The sequence below is a fragment of the Melospiza melodia genome, chromosome 2 (assembly GCF_035770615.1).
Source record: "Melospiza melodia melodia isolate bMelMel2 chromosome 2, bMelMel2.pri, whole genome shotgun sequence".
NCBI classification, from domain to species: domain Eukaryota; kingdom Metazoa; phylum Chordata; class Aves; order Passeriformes; family Passerellidae; genus Melospiza; species Melospiza melodia.
Window position 1 is genome coordinate 112,915,580 of NC_086195.1, and position 24,798 is coordinate 112,940,377.

The window sequence follows — 24,798 nt, forward strand, 5'->3', positions numbered from 1 at the left end:
CACATTTATGCTTTTACTCTCCAAATTCCTTGACTAGAATGCTATATCCCTGAACAGAAATATATTCACCCCTGCTATTTTTCTGCAGGAGCCTAGTTCATTCAGAAACAAGGATAAAAATACGAATGATTGTTTTTAAATTCCCCAACATGCGGAGCTCAGACAAGCCACAGATGCAAATGTGGAAAGCAAATGTAGTGCTGGCATTAGGAAATGGCTGGGTTCACTGCACTTGTAAGAAAGCACCTTTATTATTTAGGCATGGTTGTAAGCTGCCATTTTGATATAATCCCTGGGTTTCTGGACTGGGTACACAGAAGCTGGCACGACACATCCACTGTAGCCCCACAATACCCAGGCATCAATCAAGCACCTTCTGCCAGCACTGAGCCACACTCCTTCCCAGAGCTGGCAGCCACAGACAAGCCCGCACACCCATGTCACCAGCAGCTCTTGTATTGTCACACTGCTCCCTATTGTCACTGGGGAGCTCCAGGGCCTGTGCTAGCACAGCAAATGGTGCTGCTGCCCTCTGTGAGTCACAAGCCCAGTGTTGCCATGGGGAATCCTGAGCTGGAAGGTGTCCTGCCGTGTCAGAGCATGGGCACTGCCCCAGCAAGGGTAGAGGTGGGGTCCTTCCCCCAGGAGCTGAAGGATGCCCTCCTCAAAGCAGCAGGCAGAGGCAGCAGACAGATGTGCAGGGCTCTCTCTCCTGGGGACCAACCTGGGCTGTCTGCACACTCATTTCAGCATTGCCCTTCCCAGTCCCATATCTGGGCTGCCCAGCTGCCCAGCCAGAGGATGGGATACGTGTTCCTCCCCATCCCTGTCCCTGCTGGCTCACCAGACCCCCAGGTTCTCTGGGGAGAGGGGAAGCTGCAAGTGATGCTTCTGGTAGGGGAGCAGGTAAGATGGACTTGATGACAACTTGGCCTCATGTTTTCTGGCAGTCAAAATAAATTTTTTTAAATAAAATCCTCCACCTTGACATTTTTAATTTGCTTTAGATACAATAAATGGGTTTTGTAAAATTCTTAGATCTTCAACAAATAGGCAGCTGAGAAAGGGAGGGAGCAATGCCATAATCCCTAGTAAAGATGGGACTGCTTTGTAAGTGGCAAAGTAATAAAAATAAAGAAAACACTACAAAACATTAAATAAGGCCACATCTGCCATTAAAGGGGACCTTGCTGTCACTCTGTGCCCCTTGCTCTGTGCAGTGGCAAAGTGTTGGTAGTGTTCTTGGAGAATTCAGGGGAGAAGGCAAGTGGATGCCAGCAGCATCATCTTCCTTTCAAGGTTGTTTTTGTTTCCCTTATATTCTGGGAAAATCCCTGTGGAATTTATTCTTCTAATAAACATGATGTGAGGGTATTTGGGTGAGACTGGTGCCTGTGTGAAGGGGCAGGTGCAGGTACATGCACGTGTTATGTGTGTCTAGAGGGGTTTTAGCTGCAATTGCAGACATTGTCTCTTTTTGGGTAAAACACAAAGCAGAACTGGAGCAGCCAAGAGACAGAAGGACTTATGCTTTATGGTACCTTACAAAACACTGAATGTAGTTCCATTTACATGGCTAAAAAATGTTGCTAAATCCTTATCTTGCCAGCTCATTGTCATCTCGGACAACCAGGACTATTGACCTCCCTTCTTCTCTACTCCACTGGAAGAGCTCAATGCCCACAGTTCATTTTTGTATTTGGGCTTAAGTTCTTCCCATTTTCTCTACTTTTTATTTAAGAGCCACCTGGTGCAGAATTGCATGCACCCAGCTCAAAGTTCCCTCTCCAAGGACTGCCTGGCAGGTTCACACCCCTGAAAAGATCCCAGGTGCCAGCAGCAAGCATCAAACCCCACAGGTATGCTCCCAGGTTAATCTCATTCTTGGGTTACATTTCTCTAGCCCTGGCAGGATGCACTAAATGGCAAGTGCATCTGGCATATGAACAATGCCAACTAGAGAACAGAAATCTAAGTACTGATGAAGTAAATGTTGATAAAATCCTGGGCAGACTGCCCTGGGTTAGGTGATGGCATAAGGTAATTCAAGGTTTCCAGGCATTGCATGATGAACAGTTTCAAGGGAGGGTTTTGGGGGTTTTTTTCTGTGCTAGAGAACACAGAAAAAAGGGGGGAAAGAATCCAAGGGCTGTCCCCAGCAGTTAGGCACACTTGGGCACTGGGGCACAGCTGCCGAAGCCAGCGCCTGGTGCTGCCCTGGCTCACCACCAGCAACCTTGGAACCTAAAATTCTGCTCTGGGCCAAGCTTGCTTCCCTGTCCTGTGAGAAATGAGAACAAAAGTCAAAGGAGGCCTCCCACAATGAGGGTATCTGAGGTAGAATCAAAGTATTCTGGGGTAGAATCAAAGCAGCAGGCCCCTGTCTTTGGCCTGCCCTGGCCCTTGGCCCGTGGGATCACGGCCTCTATGCCTCAGCTTGGTATGAGCTGGGCTGGTTTGTATTAGGCTACAGTTTGAAAAGCAAAGTCTTATGTCACTGTGGAGAGTCTGCGTTTTTGTGGAATTCAAATATTCCTTAATTAGATGTTGTCTTTTAGTAGAATGAAAGAAGGGTTTTTACTTCACTTTACTTTGCCATTTTAATTTACTCCTATTTGTCTTTAATAACTGGGTAGGACAACATTAAACAGCTGCTGTAAAATATTTGGTAGCATGGCCCCAACTTCCAAATACAATCTGCCATCCAGGTTGGTGATGGCAGATGTTTGGGAAGCTGCTTCCAGGTTTGGGACAAGGCAGAGCCGACTGGATTTGCCCTGTTGACCCTTCTCTCCTCACCCATTTCCCACAGGACACGGCTTCCCTCCCTCTTAGTGCAGATGAAAGGGATGTACCCTGCGAGAGGGTACAGCCCCAACAAATGTCCATGAGCTCCTGCCAGTGATGAGCAGCACCAGGGGCAGAGGCTGAGGGTTGCTGGTGCAGGGAATGCGGGTTGGGCAGGCAGGCACAGGCCAAGCATTCTGGCAGGGAGGGTGGCACGGGCAGGACACAAGCGGGATGGGCAGGCACGAGCAGGAACACTCGTGGCCAGGCAGGAGAGGTCGTGGGGCAGAAGGGACCAGAGCCAGAGGCCGGGGAGGGCTGAGCTGCCCCACACGGACACTGCCCGTGACTCCCGAGGCTCCACCCGGGACATGCCCCGCCGTGAGGCCTCGGGACGGCACAGCGGCAGCACCGCCGCGCACCCGAACGGGCTTTAGCCTATGGAACACGTCCGGGCTGGGAACGTGCTCCCACCTCCATAAAACTCAGGGGCAAGGGCAGGACCCGCTCCTGGTCAGGGCAGGTGTCTCTGCCGCAGGCCGCCCCCGCTCCTTGGAGCCGCGCACGGCGGGAGCAGCCCCGCGGCGGCTGCCCGGCACACTGAGGGGCTGGACGGGGAGCGGGGATGGCCTGCGGTCCTGCCTTCCTCCGCCCTCCTCCCACCAGCAACTCTCCTCACCCACGGCTGACGCCCTGACTCGTCCGGCTGCAGCCAGCGCTACCTTCCCCACCTGCAGCTCTCTTGCTCGGCAAAGCCTGGGGTTATCCCTCCATTTCCAGGCCCATGCCCTAAAAATGGCACCCTCCAACACGGGCCGGTTCCCGCGAATCCGCGTGAGCACCCCCCGTGGAGTAAATTGCGGCATTTGTAGATACGGGGGGAGGAAGGAGAGAGGATGGTACTGGTTTTCCCCCCACAGGAGAAACTTTTTTTCTTTTCAACGTTTATGGATTCGGCTCTGTCCCGGGCTCGGTCTCTGCCCGGCAAGAAGAGAGCTCGCCGCGCTGGGACCGCTCTCGGCCGCCGCGCAGCCTCCCTCGCTGCCATCGCGGGGATCTCGCCTTTATCCCAACCCCGGCCACAAACGTGCCCCGCTCGGCTTCTAGGACGGTCGTTTTCGGACAGAAGAGATTGGTTATGTTACATGTTAAAACGATTTAATATTAAAAATATGTAGCAATTAAAATCACGTCGCGTCCCGGCTTCTCCGCGCAAATAAAGCGCCTCTCTGTCTCCCAGATGATATTCAGAGTTTTTTCCCCTGCTGTTTGCTTGAATTTGGGAAGTTGGCCCTTGCACTAATGACGAGCGGTGTTTTCGGGGCGGAGGGGAGAGAGGGCTCGCCCCCCCCTCCCCACGGCGTGTTTTATCACCCGTGTGCCGCCACGGCAGCCCTGCCCGTGCGGGGACCTGTGCCCTGCCAGCACCGCCAGCCCCACCTGGGCCCTGCAGCTGGGGGGCTCCGGGGCTGGGGGGCTTCGGGGCTCGCTCCCCTCGTCCCGGCCCGGGGCCATGGAGACCCACCACGATAGACGAGGTGACCGACGGCACGGCGAGGGGCGGCTCCATCGGGGGTGACATCTGCACCCTCCCCTGCACTTGTCTTGCCCCCGACCCGTGCTCTCGCCGCGTCGAGGATGGAAATTAAGACGAGATGGAAATCACTATCCATCCCCTCACAAGCCGGTAGGAGCCGCCCAGGCAAGTACCGGCGGGGCCGCTCGTCCCGTTCACCTCGACGGTTTCCGTGGGGAAGGAGCAGGCAGCAGGGCGAGAGAGCCCCTGCGCAGGTGATCTGCCGAAACGTGGGCAGCGCCCGAGTGGGGCTGTCGTCAGAGCCGAGCGCGGTACTGCTCCCGTACAGGGCACACTCAGCCCGACCCACCCCTTGTTCTTTTCCCTCGGGTCTCTGCCTCGGTGCCGACCCGCGACTGGCACGCGTGGGGTGCAGAAGCCCCTGGGCTTGCGGGTGTGCTGCAGCCTCCAACGGGACATCAGCTCCCCTCCCTCCCTCGGGCTGACAGGGAGTAGGGAAGTGAAGGGGCGGCAGGCAGACACCCCAAAACAGCCCCCACTGCCCAAACCTCTGCCTGCCTGCTGGAGAGCTTCTGTCTGGGAGCCAGCACAGCCCGACGAGGGAGGGGGATGCAAAGGCTTCCTCCCCCCGGGCCGGCCCGGGATCCCGGCCCCGCACAGGGCCCGAGCCGGGATGCTCAGAGACGCGGCCGCGGCAGCTCCTGCGGCGGGAGAGAGGGGCTGGGGCTGTCGCCTGGGGGCAGCCGTGGCGCGGCCCACGCGTGGAGCCGCCTCCCCGTGGGGAGCCGCGATGGCAAGGCGCTGGCTGCGGGGAGAAGCGGAGGAGGCCTGGATGGTTACGTCGGGGACTTTTTGCTCTTCTCCTCCCGCCCCTAACACAGTCACCTCCACCCCACGTCCGATGCGGCTTTCCCTGCCCCTACCCGCTCCCTTTCCTGCCCCGAAGCCCCCCAGACGAAAGCCTTCTTGCTGTGCCCCCAGCTCTGAGCCCCGCTGGTTTCCCCCCCGCACGCACACCCAGGGCCGCGGGCAGCCGGTTCGCACCCCTTTTCCGTGCCTTTCAAGGCACCGAGCCGCTGTCTTTTGTCCTGGCTGCGGATGACCCATTTCCTCCCTTTCCCCCCTTCGGCCCCGGCGTCCGTCCCACCCTCCGGTCCCTCCGCCCTCCTCCCGCCGCCCGGCCCGGGAGCCGCACCGCGCCCGGCCGGGCAGGAGGCACACGGACACGGGAACCGGTGCCTCGTCCGGGCCGTGTTTGTTTTCCTTTCCTCCCTGAACGCTAGATTAAGACGTGAAGATTACACTTTTATTGTGACGGCCGAATAATACCACGAGTCAACACACACAGCAAACAAAAGTGCTTGTAGTACATGGCCAACCCCGCTGGGAACCGGGCTGCGGGCTGCTGCAAAAATCAAGCTCTTCAGTGCTAATTACAAATAAATGATGATGTGTTCACTAAGTAATTGATTTAATGAAGTTCCTATGAAACTATTAAAACCGGGTAGAGGTCAGGCTGGAGACGCCCCAGAGCGCCCATTGTGGGATGTTTAACTCCGCCAATCTCCTCGGAAAGACATCGGGGCTAATAGGTGAAGTCACAGCTGGGTCGGGCTGACTTTTGCAGCACCGGCACTGGCCTCCCCAATTTCGCCTAGCGGCCCGCACCGCAAGTTCGGGGAAGCGAGTCCCACCGGCACACCCCCGGCCCGCTATTCCCACCCTCATCCTCATCCTCCCCTCCCCTCCCACACGTCTCTCCGGGAGGCGCTGCTCGCTGCTCCCCCCGAGCGCGGCGCCCCCGGCGCGGCTCCCCGGGCGCCCGTCCCGGTCCCGCGGGGCTGCGTTCGGTACTCACTGGCTCGGCCCGGCCGCCTCGCTCGCACCTCAGCCCGGCGCCTCCGCGGCTCTCCCCAGCCTAATTAGAGAGGGGAGAAGTGGAGCTCCGAACTTGTGTCTACCACTACAGGACGGCTGTAATTCCACCCCCCCTCGGCCCCGAACCCCCCCACCCGCCTCGCATACTCAGACACACACATACTTCTTGAAGAAACTTAAGCTAGGATGCCAGGTAGGGTGCTTGGGAGATTTTGGCAAGGTGCCTGGAAGGGGATGTGTGCCCATTTTTCCTTGAAGGGTTTTCTTGTTTGAAAGGCCATTTGGAGCCCTTTAGACGGGCTTGCCGAGTGAAAGGAAGAGGAGGAGGAGAGGGGGAACATAGAGATTGAAAAAAAAAAAAAAAAAAAAAAAAAAAAGTAGAAGAAGACGAACAGAATCTGGCTATTGGGTTTCCTGGCCTCACGCTTGGCTTTCCCCTCCTCACCGCTCTGGCAGGACAGAACTGAAGCGAACCATTCCTCCCCCCCGCCCCATCCAATTAAGGGGTCCCCGAACCCGACCTCAGCTCTGAGCGCACTTTGGGCAGGGGGTCCCCGCTGACCCCGGGGGGAACGGGGGCACACACCCCCCACACCTGCAGAGGATCCCTCTGCGCCCCCTTGCTTTCAACACCCGGTGCCCTCGGCAGTTTGAAAAGGAGCCGTACCGAAAAGAGGAGCCGCCCCCCAATTTGCACCCCCGCTGTTGGCATTTGCTGAGCTCGGAGACGATGCCCCCCACGGGCAAAGCCCTCTCGGCCTCCTGCGCCTTCAGGGAGAGAGGGAGGGACGAGGTGCCCCATCGGGGTTCGAGGAGCCCCCCCGAGCAGGGCGGGATGGGGCCCGGGAAAGGCTTCTCCCCGAAATGCGGGGTGCCTCGGTGCTCCCCGCGGAGGGGAGAGCGGCGAGTCCCTCAATACGAGAGGGAAAATGCAGGGCGAGGCGGGTGTCCCCGGCCGGGTGTCCCAGCGCTGTGAGTGCCCCCTGCTCGGGGGCTGCCCCGCACCGAGGGTCGGCCCCACCGGCGGGGCCGGGCAAGGGCAGCGCCAGCGGCTGCAGCACCGGCCGGGACACGGCCGGAGAGGGGCACAGCGCACGCCACGCTCCCCACGCAGCCACGCGTGGGCCCCGCACGGGGCTGCCGCGGGACCCGAGGCTGCTCCTCCTGCTCCCTTGAGGGATTTTGGGGAGGGCTGTTTGACGCGTGGAGTTGTTTTTTTTTTTTTTCCCCTTTCTTTCTTTTTCTCGTGGAAAACGATTAATTTGAAACAAATTAAGCTCGCCAGCCTCTTGTTTGCCAAACAGGCTGTTGGCAATGTGCAAACAGGCTTTCACCCCGGCGCCGTGCCCCCGCTCCGCTCCCTGCTGCCCTGCTCCAGCCTTGGCCGCGCACCCTCCTCCTCCTCCTCCTCCTCCTCCTGTCGCTGCCCCACCGCTCCACCCCCACACCCCCCCAGCCCCACAACACCGCTTGATTACTATCTCCCTGTAGCCCTTAATGCACGATCCGGGTTTCTCTTCAGCCTCAAAATAAGAAGTGACACATGCACCACTAAACCAACTTGTGGGGAAAGCCCGCGGTTGAGAGGGGCTATTGATGGGAGCGCTGCAAAGAGACAAAGCTGGGGGCTAGTGGAATCAGATGCAGCCCTTAATTAACACCATCTTAAATAGTCCAACAGGCACTGAAGACAAAGTTGAAGAAAGACTTTAAGGCTGAGTGCCCCTCGACAAGTTCTTTTTTTTTCCTCGTGTCATTCAATATTTAATGCACTGTGCTTGTAATGCTACTACTGGTGCTCCTTTCTCAGCAAGTACATTATTTTTTCACGGTGCCCATGGCCAGGGAAAACCCTTTAGGCAAAGAAAATCAAAATGTTTGTTGTTTTGGATGACTTATAACTCTTGTTTAACACAAGCACTTTCAAGAAAGTATAACAGGCGCAGCCTCTAAAGCAAACAACGAAATCCTTGTGACAGAGTCGGACACAAAAAGCACATTGTGTTATGGACTATCCCTTTTCTCTCCTGCTAGATGGGTGCCTGTCTGAGGCTGAACACCACGATGCCATTTTACTTTTGAACTATTGTTTTTGAGTTATGCCATGTGGTCAAAAGGAGAAGAAGGGAGGTTGTTTCCAAGCTCATAAGACAAACGAGTTGCCTTTCATTGAACTACCCCAGAGCTCCTTTAAAACGAGGTTTAAATGTCACCTCCATGTTTTTAATGGACACAGGGCTTCAGGGGCGACCCTTCAAAGCGCCTTCGTAATAAACGACCCTTATTAAATATGTCTCTGCCTGGGAAAATCACTTGGCAGAAGAGAGAAAAGGGGGAGCGGGGGTGGGGGAAGGAGGGACACGGCGCTGCCGCAGGAGCTCCGCCGCCCCCCTGCTCGCTCCGGGGCCGGCCGGAGCGGAGGGACGGGCCCGCTCGGGGTCCCTGCGGCCGGGCGGGCACCGGGGGGGCCGGGGGTGCGGCCGCAGGATCCGCTCGCCTGCCCCCGCCCCAAACCCCCTCTTCGCCCTCCGCCCCCCCCTCACCCCCCAAAATAAGAGGCTGAATGAAAGGTTGGGGTGTTTTCCTCCTGACTTCTTTTTGTCCTTAGAAGAGCGGCGTCTGCGAGTCTGAGCTGCGAAGTTACTGATTTGCAGGCTGCATGTTAAGGCAGCCCATGTAAGTAATTTCTGCGGGCATCCCGGCAAAGGAGAACAAATCGTTGACAAAGGCGAGCCCTTTCAATTCAGCAGCGTCGTTAGGGAAACCAAAAAGTATTCTTCCTATAATAAGTTCCACTTCAAAGGATTTCTCATTCAACGGTGACTGCTTCGCACTTTTATTAAGTCCGGGCTTTTTCACTTGGCGGAATCATCTGTTTGGTTATTTTTCATCGTGTTTATTTTTCACCATTCACACAGTACTTGTATTAAATAAACAAAGAACAATCGCTCTGCAAATAAAAGTACTTAGGTGGGGGAAAAAAAAGAGGGAGGCAGAAGACGAGGAGAGCTGGAGATGGAGCTTCTTCCTCACTTATTTGTTTATCTGCTGAAGTTGAGGAGAGGGGGGGTCCTAAAAAATAAAAGAGGGAGGGGGAGGGTCGTTGGGAGAGAGGCCAAAAAATATGAGACTTTCTGATGAAGTGAAAATTGACTGCGCTAACACGGCATGAAACTAAAGGTCAATGCAACTGTATCTTAATAGAGTGTCTCGAATCGAGGTGGACTATTTTAAATGCAGCTTGCTTTTGCTGCGCTCATTGCCATAGCAATCCTAACGCTCCATGTTGATGTACCATAAAAGCAGTAGTTTGAATTTCAAAGAACCTGCCTTTGAACTTCTCCCTGCCTGATTAGGCACTTGCGTGGTGTGTGTGTGAATGCGGGAGCGTGGTTGTGTGTGCCGGGGCTGCGCGGGATGCGGGGGGAGCGGCGGCAGCCGGGTTCGGTGTGTCCGGCCGGGGGGAGCGTGTGTGCCGGCGTGCGATGGGAGTGCGGCTCCCGCACGCTCCCGCCCCGTCCTGCCCCGCTCCACCTGGGAATATTTTTCCGGGGTGACGGCGGGGGAAGGGGCGGGGGGAGGGGGGGAAGTGTGTGACGGTCCAGCCTCGCCAGCGCTCCACAACTCCCTGGCGACATCTCCAGAAGCACGAAACGCGCGGAGAAAACCCCTGAAAATCCTCGGTTCTCCCCGCCACCCGTGCTTTGAAAAACAAAGCGGCAGCCTATCCCGGCTGCGCCGCGTCCCACACCCTGCCCGTGGCGGGGGCGGCGGGGGGCGCAGCCCCGAGAGCTCCCCGCTTATCCCTATCCACAGCCCCCCTCCCCGCAATGCCATTTCCCACACTCCCGAAATTTCTTAGTCCCTTCAAACTTCGCTACCGCCGCTGTCGCCTTTAAAGGGCCGAGCGCCAGCAATAGTGTGTGGCGAGATGTCTCCCAGCCGCGACTACAAAGGTAGATGATTTAAACAGTGTTTGCTAGGACCACGTTTCGCCTAGGAAAAGATGAAGTCTTTGATGATGGCCAACTCGGTGTCAATAAGTGGCTTTCTTTGAGCCATATTCAGATGGGAACGTCTTGCTTGCCAATTGCCATAGAAATCCTAACACACCATGAAGATTGTCCAAGCGCCAAGCCTTCCGTTCTGGGCTAAATTACTTTGAAGTGGGGCAGGACGTGCACTGGTCAATGTTAACTCTATAGGGCGGGCAGGGAACACTAGGAGAGGGAGGTTGGAGGGGGGGGAAGCAGAAAATAAGAAGGGGAAACTTGTTTTAGACACTCTATACAAGGTTCTGCTCATTGTCAGATATCTTTTATCTTTTATATTTCCCATGAATGATTCATGTCTCGGTGGCTTTGTGTCGCCCTCCTTTTCACAAGAAACTTCATTAGGGAGCTATAAGTTTTCCCATTGATTGGAGCCCTCATTTATGAGTGTTTTTCTGCTTCGTATGTTGGTTATTGTCATTCTGCTTGAAACAACTCTTTGCAACCTGTTTCACCTTTACCACATTTAACAAAACTGACTTAAAAAACACTCTAACCTTTTGGTGAAACTGTTCTTGACATTTTGACCAGTCATTTTCAAGCACTGGTAAATTACGGGGCGGGGGCGCAATCGCTCTGGGCCAGTTTTATTTAATTTATTTTATTTAAAAAGAAATTTTAAAAGAGGAAATAATCCTGGAGGATGCCGACACACGATTCTGTCCGGATTTTTTTTCACGGGTTTTACTCAGTTTTCCTCTCTCGAAACGAGAAACCTGTCCTCACTCAGCTTCTGAAAACTTCGGGGTTTTTCTTCTCCTTCATTCTGGTGATTTCCCGGCGTTATTTCTTGTCTGACCTCACTCTGAGTTTCAGAATCATCTTCTGGCATACGGTTTCGCTTATATGGCTACTACCGAAGAGCAGTGCTATTTAACTCATGAGTTTCCTCAAGAGAACGCTGCCAGGAAAATCTCCCTTTTTTGTTGTTGTTTTGGTGTTGCTGTTTTGGCTTTTCTCCCCAACAGAAATAAACATGTTAATTGATTAGATTTTATATTCCGATTTTATATTCTCTCTGTCCTTGACAGAGATGAAGAACGTCATGTGTGTGAACGTCTGGCCTGTGCCTGTGTCGTGCCTCTGTCTGTCTGTCCCTCCCTCTCCTCCCCCTGTGTCCCGGATGGCAGCAGCAGGCACCCAGCTGCTCCATCGGCACCGGGCACCCCAAACCCCTCAGCCCGGATCGGGGCACACAGCCCCGGGAGCGAGGCCCGCAGCCCCGGGGAGCGGGGCTGGCTCTGCCCGAGCATCCCTGCTCTGCCCGGCTGCAGAGAGAGGCCAACCCGCAGGAGAGCCCTATTTACTCGCAGGAGAGCCCTATTTACTCGCAGGTTTCTCTGGGCAAAGCCGGAGCATCTCAGGCCCCCCAACACCTGGGAGGCTGTGGCTGGGTCTGGATCCACCTGCTGACCCCCGGGGGGAAAGGGGGTGTTCTGGTCTGTCTCTGCCCCTTGTCTCTTAGTAAGGCACATGCAATACGTAGGAATAATATTTTTATTCATTTGCATGATTTTTTTTTGTTGATTTTTATGGGGTTTACAGAGATGAAAAGTTTTAAATTAGCAATTTTTTTATTATTATTTAGGAGGTATCATGTGTCATAAAACTGTTGGGAAAGTGTGTGACCTTACGTGTAGCAAATACATAAAAATAGTGATATATCCCCCCAAGCCATAGTTTATAAACCCTGCCATGTCGTAATGTATAGTGCAATCTGTTATTGAAAAAATGCATAAATTAAAAAGTTCGTTTATAAATCAGCACCAATATATCTCTAATAAGATTACATTACATAAATTATTTTTTAAAAAGTTCATACCTCAGTTTATTATTTTCTATTTATTCAAATGGGCTTTGAAAAACGAATAAAAAGCAAATTGAATGAGCTTTAAAAAATTATTTTCTATTCAAGTTTTCGTCTTGTTTTCAAAGTAACGCCTGCTTCTTTAGATCCAACACAACAATATGAAGACAACGTTTAAAGGCTTCCAGAGTGACAGCACCATGCACTGTACTAATAATATAATATCTCTATGAACTATACATAAATTTATATATTATCAGCACCAACACACCGCACGGAGGACATGCAGGAAGAGTCTGTTTCACATTACATCGTTCATTCAAGTAAGCTGAAAAATATAATGATTTCTTTTTTGTACAAACCACATCAGCATAAACAACAATCTATCACCAAAATTAATAAGATAATTCTTTGGTGTGCTCTGTACTGTTACAGGGGAGTCAAAAAAAAAAGGGGGGGGAAAAAGGGTGATGTCAGAAAATAAATTAATTTGACTGTACAAAATAATCGCGTTCACATACACGTTATTAACAATGACAAGACGACATCCACCATTCACGGCACACAAAACACATTTCCACAAGCCCTGGGGGAGGGGAGGGAGGCTGCCGCTTCTTCTCTCGGGGTCTCTGAGGAGGAATTAGTGCTCTTTACTTCATTTGCGCCCCGCTCCCGACTCCAGGGCTCTGGGCTGGGGTGTTCCCGCAGCCCCGGCCGCAGGGCTGGCTCTTGGCAGCTTTGGGCAGGCTGGCACCCCGAGCCCAGCCCGTGTCCCCACCCCGGGCTTCCCTCCCAGCAGCTCTGGTCCCCACCTGCCAGGTGACTCTGCCGGGCCACTTCAGGGGGATGCTGAAAAGCACGCAGGCATCAGCTCGGTTGGAGAGATGAAATGATATACATAAAAATAATAATAAAAAGATAATCCCTCTGTGCCTGCCCCCTACTCCGGGACTCGTCAGGCCCGGGGGGCTGCTCGCCCTCCCAACCCCCAGAGGACTGGAGGGAGCATGAGGCAAAATCTTCATCTGAGAGACGAACTTTAAAAAAAAAAACCAATAATACTCAGAGTAATAATAACACCAACCCCAAGGAAAGCAAAATTCGCAGAGTTTCCGTGCGCTGTTTTTAGGGGGGAAAAAATCAAAAATGTATCACAGTATCACAGTTGTCAAATAGCAGCGTGTTTCTTTTATTCTCTGGCTACGTTGTAGCAGCCATACAAGTACAAACCGTGGAGGAGTGAAAAAGGAGTCCTGCATCTTTTGTCTTTCCTTTCATAAATCGTTTGCACAATGTTATGGCTAAGGGTGAAAGAAAGGCTGCAGAGAAAATGCCGGGTGCAGGTGGGACCCCCCGACTCGGGAGAGAAACCCTCAACTACAAAGGAGCTGACCTGCAAGAGGGGCGGGGAAATGCATTTATTTAATTTTATTTTAAGGGATGTGCAACCTGTCCTTGACTAGCTGGAGCTTTAGCAGGTGCTGCTTTACAGTCAAGAAGCTGCTGCTGACCTGGAGCTTTACCCAGGCCAGAGAGGAGGTGCTGGGGTGGCAGCTAAGGTACTTCAGTGCCATTCCAGAGATTGGCTGGGCTCTGCTTGTTTGCAGCCTTGGCCTGCTTAATCTTGTTAAGAGCAATGGGCATGGGCAGAGTGGAAGATGGGCATCTCCATTGACACCGTCCCCCTGCAAAATTGTGCGGCTCGGGTGGCTGGGACGGCCCAGCCTGGCGTTATTAATGCTTTTATTTACCAAAAAAAAAAAAAAAAAAAAAAAAAGGTCCGAGTCTCTTTAATTAAATTAGTTACCATACAAACACCATAGGGTTTCGTACATGGAATAAATAGCGCGAGTCAAACCTGATGGCACTTCCACGGCAGCGCCCCGTGCCAGGTGGCTGCCTCTGCGGCCCGGGCCAGTGCGGTGGGGCCGGGGCCACCGGCAGCTTGGCACGGCTCGGCACGGCCCTAGGGAGCAGTTCTGCCCCCCGAGGTCCTGTGGGGCTCATCCTCCTCGGATGCGGGGGAGGTGCCGCGGCTGGAGGGGGTGCGGGCCCGGCGGGGCGCCCCCCCGGCCTGGCAGACGTACCACTCGCTGAGGTCGGTGACCGGCGGCGAGAGCGCGGCGCGGCGCCCGCGGGGCGGCTCGGCGGCCGGCTCCGCCTCGGGGGGCAGCGGGCCGTCGGGGGGCCCCGCCGCCGCGTAGCCCTGCGAGCCCGGCGGCGGGGAGGGCGGCGGCGACTTGCAGTGGATCTTCATGTGCTTCCGCAGGGAGCTGGGGTGCGTGTAGGACTTGTCGCAGCCCCGGATCTTGCAGTAGTAGGGCTTGTCCGAGGTGTGCACGTGGGAATGCTTCTTGCGGTCGCTGCTGTTGGCGAACTTCCTCTCGCAGCCGTCGAACTCGCACTTGAAGGGCTTCTCCCCTGCGGGGACACAGGGGACACACGGCACCGTCACCGGCCCTGCCCGCAGCCCCTCCGCAGCGCGGCCTGCGGGGCGAGCGGCGAGGGTAAACATCCCCCTTCCCTCCTCTTCCTCCCCTCGCCCTTCTTTCCTCCCCCTTCGCGACAGTCCTGACATGCCCGAGGTTTCCGACTTTTCCCCCGTGTTTTGCTGCCTGTCACACGTCGCTGGCAGCCCTCGGGCCCCGAGTCCCGGGCTGGCGGCGGCAGGGCCCCCCCGGCCTTGTTTGCCCTCGGCGGCGCTCCCCTCGCACACGAGAATCCTTCATTACCGCTCTAATGACCGAGCCCAAACAAAACCTCTCAATGCCTTTGCCTGCGAGGGCTGGCGTTCGCCGGCAGCCTGGCTCGCCTGGCACATCTCCTGCGTAATCCTTTCCCAATGGGCACTGCGCTGGAGGAATAATTAGTTTGGGGAAAATAAAAGTAACACCTGTTTAAGCATCCCGACACAAAGGAGGGAGCACCCGCAGCCCGGACTGGGAACCTGCAAGCTGGGGGGACCAATCCAGACATCGGAGATGAGAGCAGAGTAGCTGCTCACCCTGGGCAAATTTGGGTCTAAACGTGTGCGGATGATGTACTTTGAAGAGTTTTTACACATTGCCTAACAGTTAAAGGGGTTGTGAAAATCAGCCCGGGGCGGTTAGCCTGGCGTAGCTCTCTCACACGCGCTCGTCTCCTGCAGCACGCCCTGGAACACAGATGTTCTGCTGCTTATGGCCATGTCCTTCTCCATAGCTCCGAGCAGACCCTTCCTCGCAGATCCCGAATGGGGCTGGGTAAATGCCTCTTGCTGAGACACCAGAGGAAAAATTAAAAAGTGGCAGATCCCTGTACGGAAGCTTCTTGCAGCGAGTTTTTCTCACTCTGCCGTGCTACACGGGAGTCCAGCACAGACAGACCTGCCCTGATAATCTTTGTCATTACTATCGCGACTCTTGAGTCCCTTTAGACGTGGCTGATGTGTATTTTCAGATGGGATTTGCTCTGAGGGCTCAGAAATAACAACCCAGCAGCTCTATCGGTGGACGTTTTCTCCTTACTAGCAAGCGATTTTTACTACTCCTCCCCTTTGCAAGATCGTATCGCGTTTATTATTTATTAAAATAATAATGGGACTAAGAAAACTATTTTTATTTTTAGAAGCAATTTCTTGGCTGTTACTATAGAAACATACACCTCCACAGCTTATTTATGCATCAATTTGTTCAATTGAAATCGGCTCACCTACCACCAAAGTGGTAGCACTAGAAAGTGCAAGGTTTATCTTAAAAAAAAAAAAAAAAAAAAAAAAAAAAAAAAAAAAAAAGGAGAAAAAAAGTTAAATTGTGCCTCATGGGTTTTAAGTGCATGAAAACCTCGCACACCCCTGAGACAAGCTTCCAGTCACTTCGTTTGTTCATTAATTACTATTAATTTTCCTGGGAAAACAAAGCAAATCTCCCAGAGGTTTTGGGCAGTTTCTAACTGTGTTACCCCAAGGCTGAAGGCTCACACATCCTGCTGCTGGCCGTGACCGGCAGAGCCCGAAGCCCCCTGAGTAATGCTCCAACCAGCTGGACCAAACCGTGTCCACTCCCTCAGGGTTTTAGGGAAGTGCCTTTCCACCCGGATTCACGCGTGGGCACCCTCCCCAGACTCCAGATCGCCACGACCAAATTCCCCATAAGTCCAGGGCTGGCGAAGGTCCCGGTGTGTCCCCGTTGTGCTGACGAGGCCACCACGTCAGAGTTTAACCATTTGTAGGTGGTTTCAACCCACGGAAGGGGGTGAGATGCCGGACGCCCCTCACTCCTCCTGGCACCAGCAGCGCGGGTGGAGGGGAGAAGCACAGATGGGGCTTGGGATCACTTTTTTGGAAGGTCTAGGAATCGCTGGAAGGAAGCCTGACCACCCTGAGCATCGTCCTTGGCAAGGAGAAAGCAAAATTGCAGAAGGGACTACGTCCCGATTCCCCCTGGAATGCACCGGGTTTGGGAATAGTGATTTGTCCCCAGAACAGGGCAGCAGCTGCAGAGCTTGCTGTGCAGCCCCCCGGAGGATGCTTCTGAGGAAAAAGAAAATAAAAGAAAAAAAGAAAAAAAAAAGGGGGGGGGGGAGGTCCCAAACAACAAACGCTTCCTGAATTACTGAAATACTCTTCTTCCTCAAGAATTACCAGAAACATGCAAAATCGCCTAATGATGCGATTATGGTGCTATTATTTTTTCCCCCGGGCGCGCCAAACGCCCATAATATACGAATAGTTTGTAAATCTCTCCTGCTCCCAGGCTGCACATGACTAAGTCAAAGCCGAAGTGGCAAAATGACAGTAATTAATCTGATAGGAAGGGGCAGAAAGTTTAGGATCCCTTGTCCACTCGAAGGCGTGGGGAGAAATACGTAGGGAAAGACCCCTGTCGCCTTTGCCCTCCCATGGGCAGAGCTGTCATTAGGGGTGGGATATTGCCCCCCACCCCGAGGGCTGCTTTGGTGCCACGATAGAGTGCATCTATCCACTCTGCGTGGATAGAGCCTTTCTTCGTGGGCTCACGCACAGACATCCTCCCGGGGACTGCGGGTAGCCCCAAGCTGAAAACTTCTGCAGATTTTCTTTGCAAGAAGCCACGTCCCACGCATTGCCTCGGGGCAATGCTCGACCTCATCTAAGAGCTGCGAACTGTGCCTGATACGAATTCGGGTTTTGGTGGGGGGCTCTTTTTCCCGGCTGAACCTCTCTGCCTCCACGCAAGCTTCTCCCGGAGTTCTTCCCACCTCCCTCCCGCCTGCCCCTTGGAGCTGAGATGGGTAAGGAGTTGCGGAGCCCAGAAAAGTCCGCGGTGAACTTTAGTTTTTCGAATAGATGACAAAACCGCGGGCCTCCAGCTAACTCATTCCGCGGTGTCGTTAACACAACAACAACAAAAAGTGTCAGACCTTGCCCCCTCCTCTCCCCCGGAGGAATCTCCCCCCACACGCCATGCCCGGCTCGGGGTGTAGAGCGCCAGGCACCCTCAGGGCTCCGCTGCTACACACGGGCTCGTGCCTGACAAATTCTGGAGATAAAAATCTATAATCCTTTCAGCCATGGGCCATTTGGTTTTACATCGGAACAACACGTTGTACGGTCGCCGCTTTTCTCTTCCCGAGCAGCAAACAATAAATCAAGAAAGCAATTACGGCAACTCCACTTCCTTAAGTATCCTCCAAGGAATAATATTTGTCTGCCACTATAAATCCCGGCTTCGTTCGTTTTCGGCAGTATTTTACACCCAGATGGAAATGCGTATTTCGGGAGTGGCGAGGAATGAGGAGAAAGTGGAGGAAAAAACCCAACCCAAACAAAAAAAAAAAAAAAATACCAAAACCAAACCCAGAAAAATAAAAACCACTAAAAGGCTCAAAGACACCCCAAGCCCTTCCAGGGGCCCCCGCCTGTTCCCCGAGGCATTCTCCGGGGGTGCCGCTCCCTCCTCCCGTACCCCGCCGAGCAGTCGGGGCGACTTTGAAGTTTGCTTCTCAGATCCACAAAGGGAGGGCAGCGTCCTCCGGTGAGAGCCTTCCCCCGCCTCGCTCCCTGCTCCCGGCTCCGCGGGCACTGCCGCCGGCGGCAGCAGCCCAGGCAGCGCCCGGAGCCGCGGCACCGGCGGCACTCCGGTAGCCCGGCGGCACGGGCAGCCCCGGCAGCGCAGCGCCCTCAGCATCCCCCGTGGTTCCGCAACGTCGCTGGCCCAGGGCGGGGCGCACGCCCGGCAGCATCGCTGGTCCCGCTAGCAGGGACAGTCCCGGAGCGGGGCAGCCCCAGAGCGCTGGTCACAGGGCAGTCCGGCAGCGCCGGTAGCACCGGCAGCCCCGAGCACCGGCACCGCCGCCCGCAGCGCAGGGGAACTGCGCCCCCAAGAGCCCCCGCGGCCCCATCTCCGCCGGGCCGAGCGGCACCCGCCCGGCTCCGTCCCCGCCGACAGAAGCGGTAGGAAGGGCAGAACCGCCGTCCTCCGGCGTGCCGGGGGGACGGGGCAAAGCGCAGCGCCTCCCATGCCGGGGGGAGCCCCCCGGAGCGCCCCGGACAAGGGCGGCGGGAGCAGGGAAGGGCGAGCGCTCATCCTCTCCTCGCTCTTCCGCAGGAGCTGCTCATCTTCGCCCGGCTCCGCGTTATTTATTAATCGGTGTATTTATCCGGTGCTGCCGGGATGCGGGAGGTGGGCAGCGGAGGGGGTGGGGGTGGGGAGGGAGCTGCCCAAGGTGAAGGGGGGGCTGGAGGGGGGGACGCGACACGTGTGTGCAGGGCAGAGGGGCCGGGTGCGTGTACGTAGCTGTGTGTGCGTGGCCCGTGTGCGGCCGAATTACTTATTCATGAAAAAGTCACATGTTCGGCGGTGCGTAGGAGAGGAGGAAAAGAGGAGGAAAGGGGAGAAAAAAAAATAAAGGAAGGAAACCCTTGGGGGGAGGGGGGGTGGGGGTGTGAAGAACAACCCACCTGTATGAGTCCGCTTGTGGATCTTGAGGTTTTCAGAGCGAGCGAAGACCTTCCCGCAGCCGGGGAAGGGGCAAGGGAAGGGCTTCTCTCCCGTGTGTACTCGGATGTGGTTGATGAGTTTGTATTTCGCTTTGAAGGGCTTGCCTTCACGGGGACACTCCTCCCAGTAGCACACGTGGCTGCTCTGCTCGGGCCCACCGACGTGCTCCACGGTGACATGGCTCACCAGCTCCTGCATCGTGCTGAAAGTTTTGGAGCAAGGCTTCCTAGCGCCCGGTGGCGGCGGCGGAGGGGGAGGAGGCGGCTCCCGGTCGATCCACTTGCAGATCAGCTCTTGCTTGATGGGCTGTCGCATGTATCGCAGGAAGGCCCCGGCCGCCGCCGCCGCCGCGGCCCCGACGTGGCCATGGTGGTGGTGGTGGTGATGGTGGTGGTGGTGGGGATGGGGGTGGTGCGGGTGCCCGTGCCCGGCCGCCGCCAGGTTGAGGTTGACGGAGCCGTAGCCTTGCAGCGCCGAGGAGGAGGAGGAGGAGGAGGAGGCGGCGGCCCCGTAGTGCGCCTCGGCGCGCCCGTAGAGCTCCCCGGCGGCGGCGGCCGCCAGCCCCAGACGCATCTGCCCGTTGAGCGGCGGGTGGCGGCCGGCGGGCGTGCCCTGCTCGCCGGGCGGCGGCGGCGGGAAGGCGGCGTGCGCCCCGTCGGTCGCGCCGTAGGTGCCGGCGGCCGAGATGAAGACGCCGTGCGGCGGCGGGTGCGGAAGGTGGGGGGAGCCGGCGGGCGGGTGCTGCTCGCCCAGCGCCCCGTGCGCGGCGGCGGCGGCTGCGGGCAGCTCCCGCCGCAGGAGAAAGTCCCGGCCCGCCGCCTCCCCCGACGGGTATCCCGGGAGGGCGGCGGCGGGAGGCGCGTAGGCGGCGGCGGCGGCGGTGGCGGCGGCGGCGGTGGCGGCGGCGGCGGCGGCGGTGGTGGCGGGCGCGGCGAAGGCGGCGGCGGTGAGCGCCTCGGGCGTGAGCTTGAGGGCGGCGGGCTGCGCCATGTGCTCGGGTCCGAGCGGCGTGAGGGCGCCGCCGGGGTCGCCGCCCGCGTCCCCGGGGTGGAGGTGGGCCGCGTGGTGGGGGTGGACGTGGTGGTTCCCCAGCCCCGGGAAGCCTGTCATGTTCTGGTGAGGATGGGGCTGAGCCGCTGCCAAATCCGCTAATCTCAGTGTCGGGTTCCTCTTGCTCAAAGGGGGCTCCATAACGACACAGCCAAGCCCATCTACGCTCGCTGTTGTTATTTTTTTCCCTTTACTCGCCTTCAAAAACATGTATATATTAAGCGGCTCTTTAACTTCTTTTGTCTGCGCTCCGAGCGCCGCGCATCCCTGGCCCCGCTCTGCCCGCCCGCGATTGGCAGAGCCCTCACCACACTTCGGCGGCGCGCTGGGGAATACGGCTCGGACACCGCGCCGGAGGGATTGGACGGACGGCGATGATTGGCAGCGGCCGGGGCCCCGCGATTGGCTCCCTTTCAGGCCGCCGGCGCAGCGGGGATCCGCCCCCGCCGCCCCCCCGGGCCCCCCCGCGCCGCCCCCCGAAGTTGCACTCGCAAAACTTCCCGGGGCCCGACGGGCGCGCCCGGCGCCTCCCCCGCCGCCCCCCGCCGGCAGCACCGGGCAGCAGCAGCCGCCTCCGCTCCCCGGGCACCGGACGGGGCGCCCCGCTCAGGTGCTCCGCCGTGTTTACGTTCGCGGGGCCGTGGGGTTTCGCTCCTCGCCTGGCGGCGCGGCTGCTGTCCGGCTCTGTGCTCAGTTCCCTTTTTTTTTTTTTTTTTTTTTTGGAGGGCCGCGTTCATTCATGGATGAGGCGGGAAAGCGCTCCCTCCTGCAACAATGTGCGCAACCCCACGCCCACGCGAGGCCGAGCCTGTGCGTACTCATGCCCAAGGCACCGCTGGGAGAAGGCGGCCAAAGTTTCCCTGAAAAGAAGACGGCGGGGGTTGGGATTCCTTTCCTTTAGAAAATAAACGAGTGAGCGGGGAGGGGAGGAGGAGGGGGGCAATGGCACATGATAGAGCCAAGTTTTGGGAGCCTGCGCTCGCTGCCGCTTTGGGACTCCCTCCTCCCGCAGCGGCTTCCCGGGGCATCCCGGGGAGAGCCGCCCCACGCCCCTCGGCGGTCCCACAGCCGTGTCCAGGCAGCTGCATCCCCTCCAGCCCTCATTCAGCAGCGGCGAAATAGAGATTAAACCCCCGCAGCGCTACTGGCCCCGAGCATAAATGCTCCTCGACTCTTTCGGATGTCCGAAGGGTAGGGTGGGAAACGGGGGAGTCTCCGGCTGGCGTGAGTCGGCCCCGAGCTGCTGCCCCAGACGAAAAGGCAGGAAAAGTGGGAGCGCTGCTGCAAGGGGGCAGAGGTAGAGGACGGGCGGGGACAGCGATGGGACCGCCCCTGGGGTGCGGGCTGTGCTGGTCCTCGAAAGCGAAGCTCTTTGTGGAGCGCCGAAACTGGCCCTTCGGTACAAAGGATGCTGCTGCCCTTTGAGGGGGTTGATTAGGCAAGGCCGGGATTTCCCTGCGAGCCAAAAGGGGAAAGGAGCATTGTCGTGACTTTTCTGAGGGAGGAGAAGTAGCTTTTACTGATATGTCATCTGCTCTCTTCAGGCTGTTTGTGCCCCTGGGAATGCCTTGAGCTCCCGGGCTCCTGGAAAGTGCAGCCAAGCTGGCTGCCCTTCCCTGCCTGCGGGGCAGCCAGGGACTCTCCTCCGCCTCTCCGGGAGAGGAAACGGGGCAGGGACGCCAGCGGACCCACACGCACCTCCGGCTCTCCCCGGCCACCGAATCCCCTTGAGGAAACCACATCTGTGCGTCTTGGCCCCTTCCCCGTGCCCAGCCGCGTTCAAAGGAAGCCCCGTGCTGGTCCCGCATTTCCTGGGCCAGGCTCCAGGTTCCCCCTCCTCTGCCTCTCGCGGGGGGAAAACTCGCAGGATTTGGCCCACGGCTGCCAAAAGGGGGGCGAGAGGCTCTAGGGGGAGCTCAAGGGGGAGAGAGACCCGCCGGTCCCCTCCCTTCTCTCCCCCACGGGAGACGAGCCAGTGCTCCCGGCTAGTGTGGCCGCCGTGGGGGTTTCAGTGATGCTGCAAGGCAAGGAATGGGAATAAATGATCCCCGGGTTTTAAAAGCGGCTGCTCGATGGTTTTATTGCACAGTAAAAACTTCATGCAAAGTAGCCATACGTCTGTACGGGTATTTATACACATGTATTTTCGACACGTCCAGCCAAATAGTGCCCTTCTTCCTCCCCAAATTCTGGGTGCCTTGCTGGAGCAAGGTCCAGAGATGGAATGGTTTGATGGGAGATGCTGTGGAGGTGAACAACAAATATCACAGCTCCGTGGAACCTTCTGCACGCCTCCCTGTCCCTCTCCTGTTAAACGCAGGTGATGTGTATCTGTCATCGATTTAATATGTCTTAATTCAAATATACACCCCGATCAATTTCTTTTTATGAGAGGCCATAAAAAAATGGAATTATTTTATAGCTGGCTAATAGGCAGCTGACCTGTGACTGTGGGGAGGGAGGGGTTGACGGAGACTCACGTGGAAATTCGCTCATTTTTAGGACTGGCTGCAAACGCCGGGCAGAGAAGGTGGCTGCCCGCGCAGGGACAATTTTGGACGCTGCCAGCTCCAGAAGAGCCATGAAGAATTTAAAGCCCATTAACTCACCGACACCAGCTCAGGCCCGCGCTGCCGCTGCCCCCGGGCTGCAGCAGAGGGGAGGCGTGCTGTGCTGCCCCCACAGCCCCCCACAACCCCAGAGCCCCCGTCGGGGGTCGGAACGCGCCCCGCTCCCGCGGCGGAGCCGGCTGCACAGCCCTCCCGCGGGGCTCCGCTCGCCGCCAAACCTGCCAAGGGACACCGGGGGAGGCTGCAGAGGCGGGGTGAAAGCCTGGAAGCCTTCACATTTATTTCGTAAAGCTTCCTCTATAAACTGAGCTCGGGCTATCGGCTTTAGGAGGTGTTTAACCGTAAAACGCTGTGCTGTGAGCTGCATTATGTAAATGTATGCTAATGATCATGAACACCATTTACAAACAATCGTCTTAATGCACGTCTTATTGATAGTTAGGGAGCGGGGAGCAATATTTTATAAGGTGTAAAACATTCTTCTGGGGAGCCATTGGAAAGGGAGCGCGATTGCCGCTTTCCCCGGGAAGAGCTGCTAGGCTCCCCAAACCCGCCAGCAAAGCCTGCCCTCCTCCCGAGCCGTCGCGGGTGGCTTTCCACGCCCGTGGGGCTGCTCTGCTGCTCGTGGGGAGCCTGTGGCACGGTGCCCTCCCCGAACGTGCTCCATCGGAGGTAGAGTCCGCCCGCAGCGGGACGGAGCGCCCCGAGGCACAGCCCCGTGGGGACCCACACGGGCAGGACAGACCCACGGCACCCTGGCCACCGTCCCGTCAGGGGGATTGCACGGAGGCGCCGGCACCTCGGCCGGGAGCGGGAGGCTGCCCAGAGGCACGAAAGGGAAAGAGAGTAGCGATATGGCAGTGAGACTCCCCACCCCATCCCTATGGAGGGACTCAGCTGATGGATAGCTTACGCTCTTAAAAATTAAACTTCTCCTATGCCAAATGTCGTCGCTCCGTGCGTCCAGGCGGGAACCTGAGGCTGTCACAAGGATCCGGGGCTAGGGGCTGTCGGGGCCGGGACCGGCCGCACCTTTGGAACAGGGATTTAGGAGCATAAGTTTCGGAGCTGTCGCGTTCAGCGCGCGCATCGCCAGGGAAAGAGGGGCCATCCCCTTTGGGGTTTGCTCAGTTACGGACAAAATAAGGAAAAAAAATTCCTATCTATCTATCTATCTATCTATCTATCTATCTATCTATCTATCTATCTATCTATCTATCTATCTATCTATCTATCTATCTCTCCATTTATAGAAAGAAAGAAAGAGATAAAGAGAGAGGCGGTCTCAGGAAACCCAGGCCAAATTTTGCTCTGCTCTCTCTCTCTTTCCCACTTCCCCTCTCTCTGAACGTCACCGTTGGAAGAAGCTGTTGAGATAAATCAAATAGTGACACTTTGACGGCTTTACTTGTATAAGCAATATGGTTACCATATGGCATTGTTATTTATGAATGACAGCATAAATTGTATTACAAAGTCCATCGCGCTTTATTGGGACGCTTCTCCCCTGACTCTATCGTTTATATGGGCATCTCCAGATGGAAAAAGGTGCATCTAATAAAGGCCGCCAGTGCTGCGGCAGACCCATTTCGGGGGCGTTGCGCCGGGTCTGTGCTGCCTGCAGAATGAGCGGCGCAGTGGGGCAGGGCGCGCAAATTCCGCGGCGCTGCGCGTCCCTCAGCCGCAGCTGGGCAGGGCAGGGGCACCGGCTGCCGCTCGGCCGAGGTTCCCGTCCCGGAAAAAAAGTGCTACACTGCTCCTGGCCCCCGCCGTCCCACGGCATTACCGCCGAGAGCGGGGTTTATACATATACAAGTGCAACTGAAGGAACAATAAATATTAATGGCACGAAAGAGCGAGGTGCTTCTTCCTTCTGTCCCTGCCTAGTGTATTTTTTCCTTTTTTTTTTTTTTTTTTTTTTTTTTTTTTTTTTTTTTTTTCAGCGTTTAAAAGTTACAGCTTTGGCTGAGATTTTCATTATTTCCCCTATTTCTTTTACATTACTCTGCCGGTAGAGCCTGACAAAGAACTTTTGTCTCGAAGTGTGTGTTTTACAGAGGAAGGCTAGAGGACAACACATGTGGTCTTCACGGGTCATAGGTCGAACGGCCTAGAAGTGAACGGCCTAGAAGTGGCTCGGATCGGCACCATCAAAGCT

At 56.3% G+C, this 24,798-nt stretch overlaps 2 protein-coding genes and 1 long non-coding RNA gene across 4 annotated transcripts in view; 1 reads left to right on the forward strand and 2 right to left on the reverse strand.

Annotated features, from left to right (window-relative positions):
• LOC134414669 (uncharacterized) overlaps positions 1-6,256 on the reverse strand; it is a 72,119-nt gene extending 65,863 nt beyond the window's left edge. Inside the window, exon 1 of the long non-coding RNA XR_010026814.1 lies at positions 6,183-6,256. This is a non-coding gene — a long non-coding RNA (uncharacterized LOC134414669). The remainder of the gene's footprint in view (positions 1-6,182) is intronic.
• A 5,738-nt stretch (positions 6,257-11,994) lies between these two features.
• Positions 11,995-20,424, reverse strand: ZIC5 (Zic family member 5). The gene is given in 4 exon segments (XM_063149597.1): positions 11,995-14,482; positions 18,981-19,878; positions 19,881-19,956; positions 19,958-20,424. Coding segments are annotated over 4 exon segments (1,752 nt in total). The 5' UTR covers positions 20,281-20,424; the 3' UTR covers positions 11,995-14,027.
• A 269-nt stretch (positions 20,425-20,693) lies between these two features.
• Positions 20,694-22,179, forward strand: LOC134414668 (serine/arginine repetitive matrix protein 3-like). Of its 2 annotated transcripts, none has more exons than XR_010026813.1 (2): positions 20,694-20,982; positions 21,615-22,179. XR_010026813.1 is itself a non-coding variant. In XM_063149603.1 (2 exons), the coding sequence occupies exons 1-2, from the start codon at positions 20,810-20,812 to the stop codon at positions 22,083-22,085; spliced, it is 612 nt and encodes a 203-aa protein (XP_063005673.1). In that variant the 5' UTR covers positions 20,694-20,809; the 3' UTR covers positions 22,086-22,179. The 2 variants fall into 2 exon arrangements, 1 of the variants encoding a protein (XP_063005673.1); XM_063149603.1 differs by having other exon boundaries at positions 20,694-20,950.
• The last annotated feature ends 2,619 nt before the right edge of the window (positions 22,180-24,798 follow it).

Coding starts and splice junctions, on each gene's coding strand:
- LOC134414668 (XM_063149603.1), top strand. CDS start 20,810: ATGGATGAGGCGGGAAAGCGCTCCCTCCTGCAACAATGTGCGCAACCC. Junction 20,951..21,614: donor CTGAAAAGAAGACGGCGGGG/GTTGGGATTCCT, acceptor TGCTCTCTTCAG/GCTGTTTGTGCCCCTGGGAA.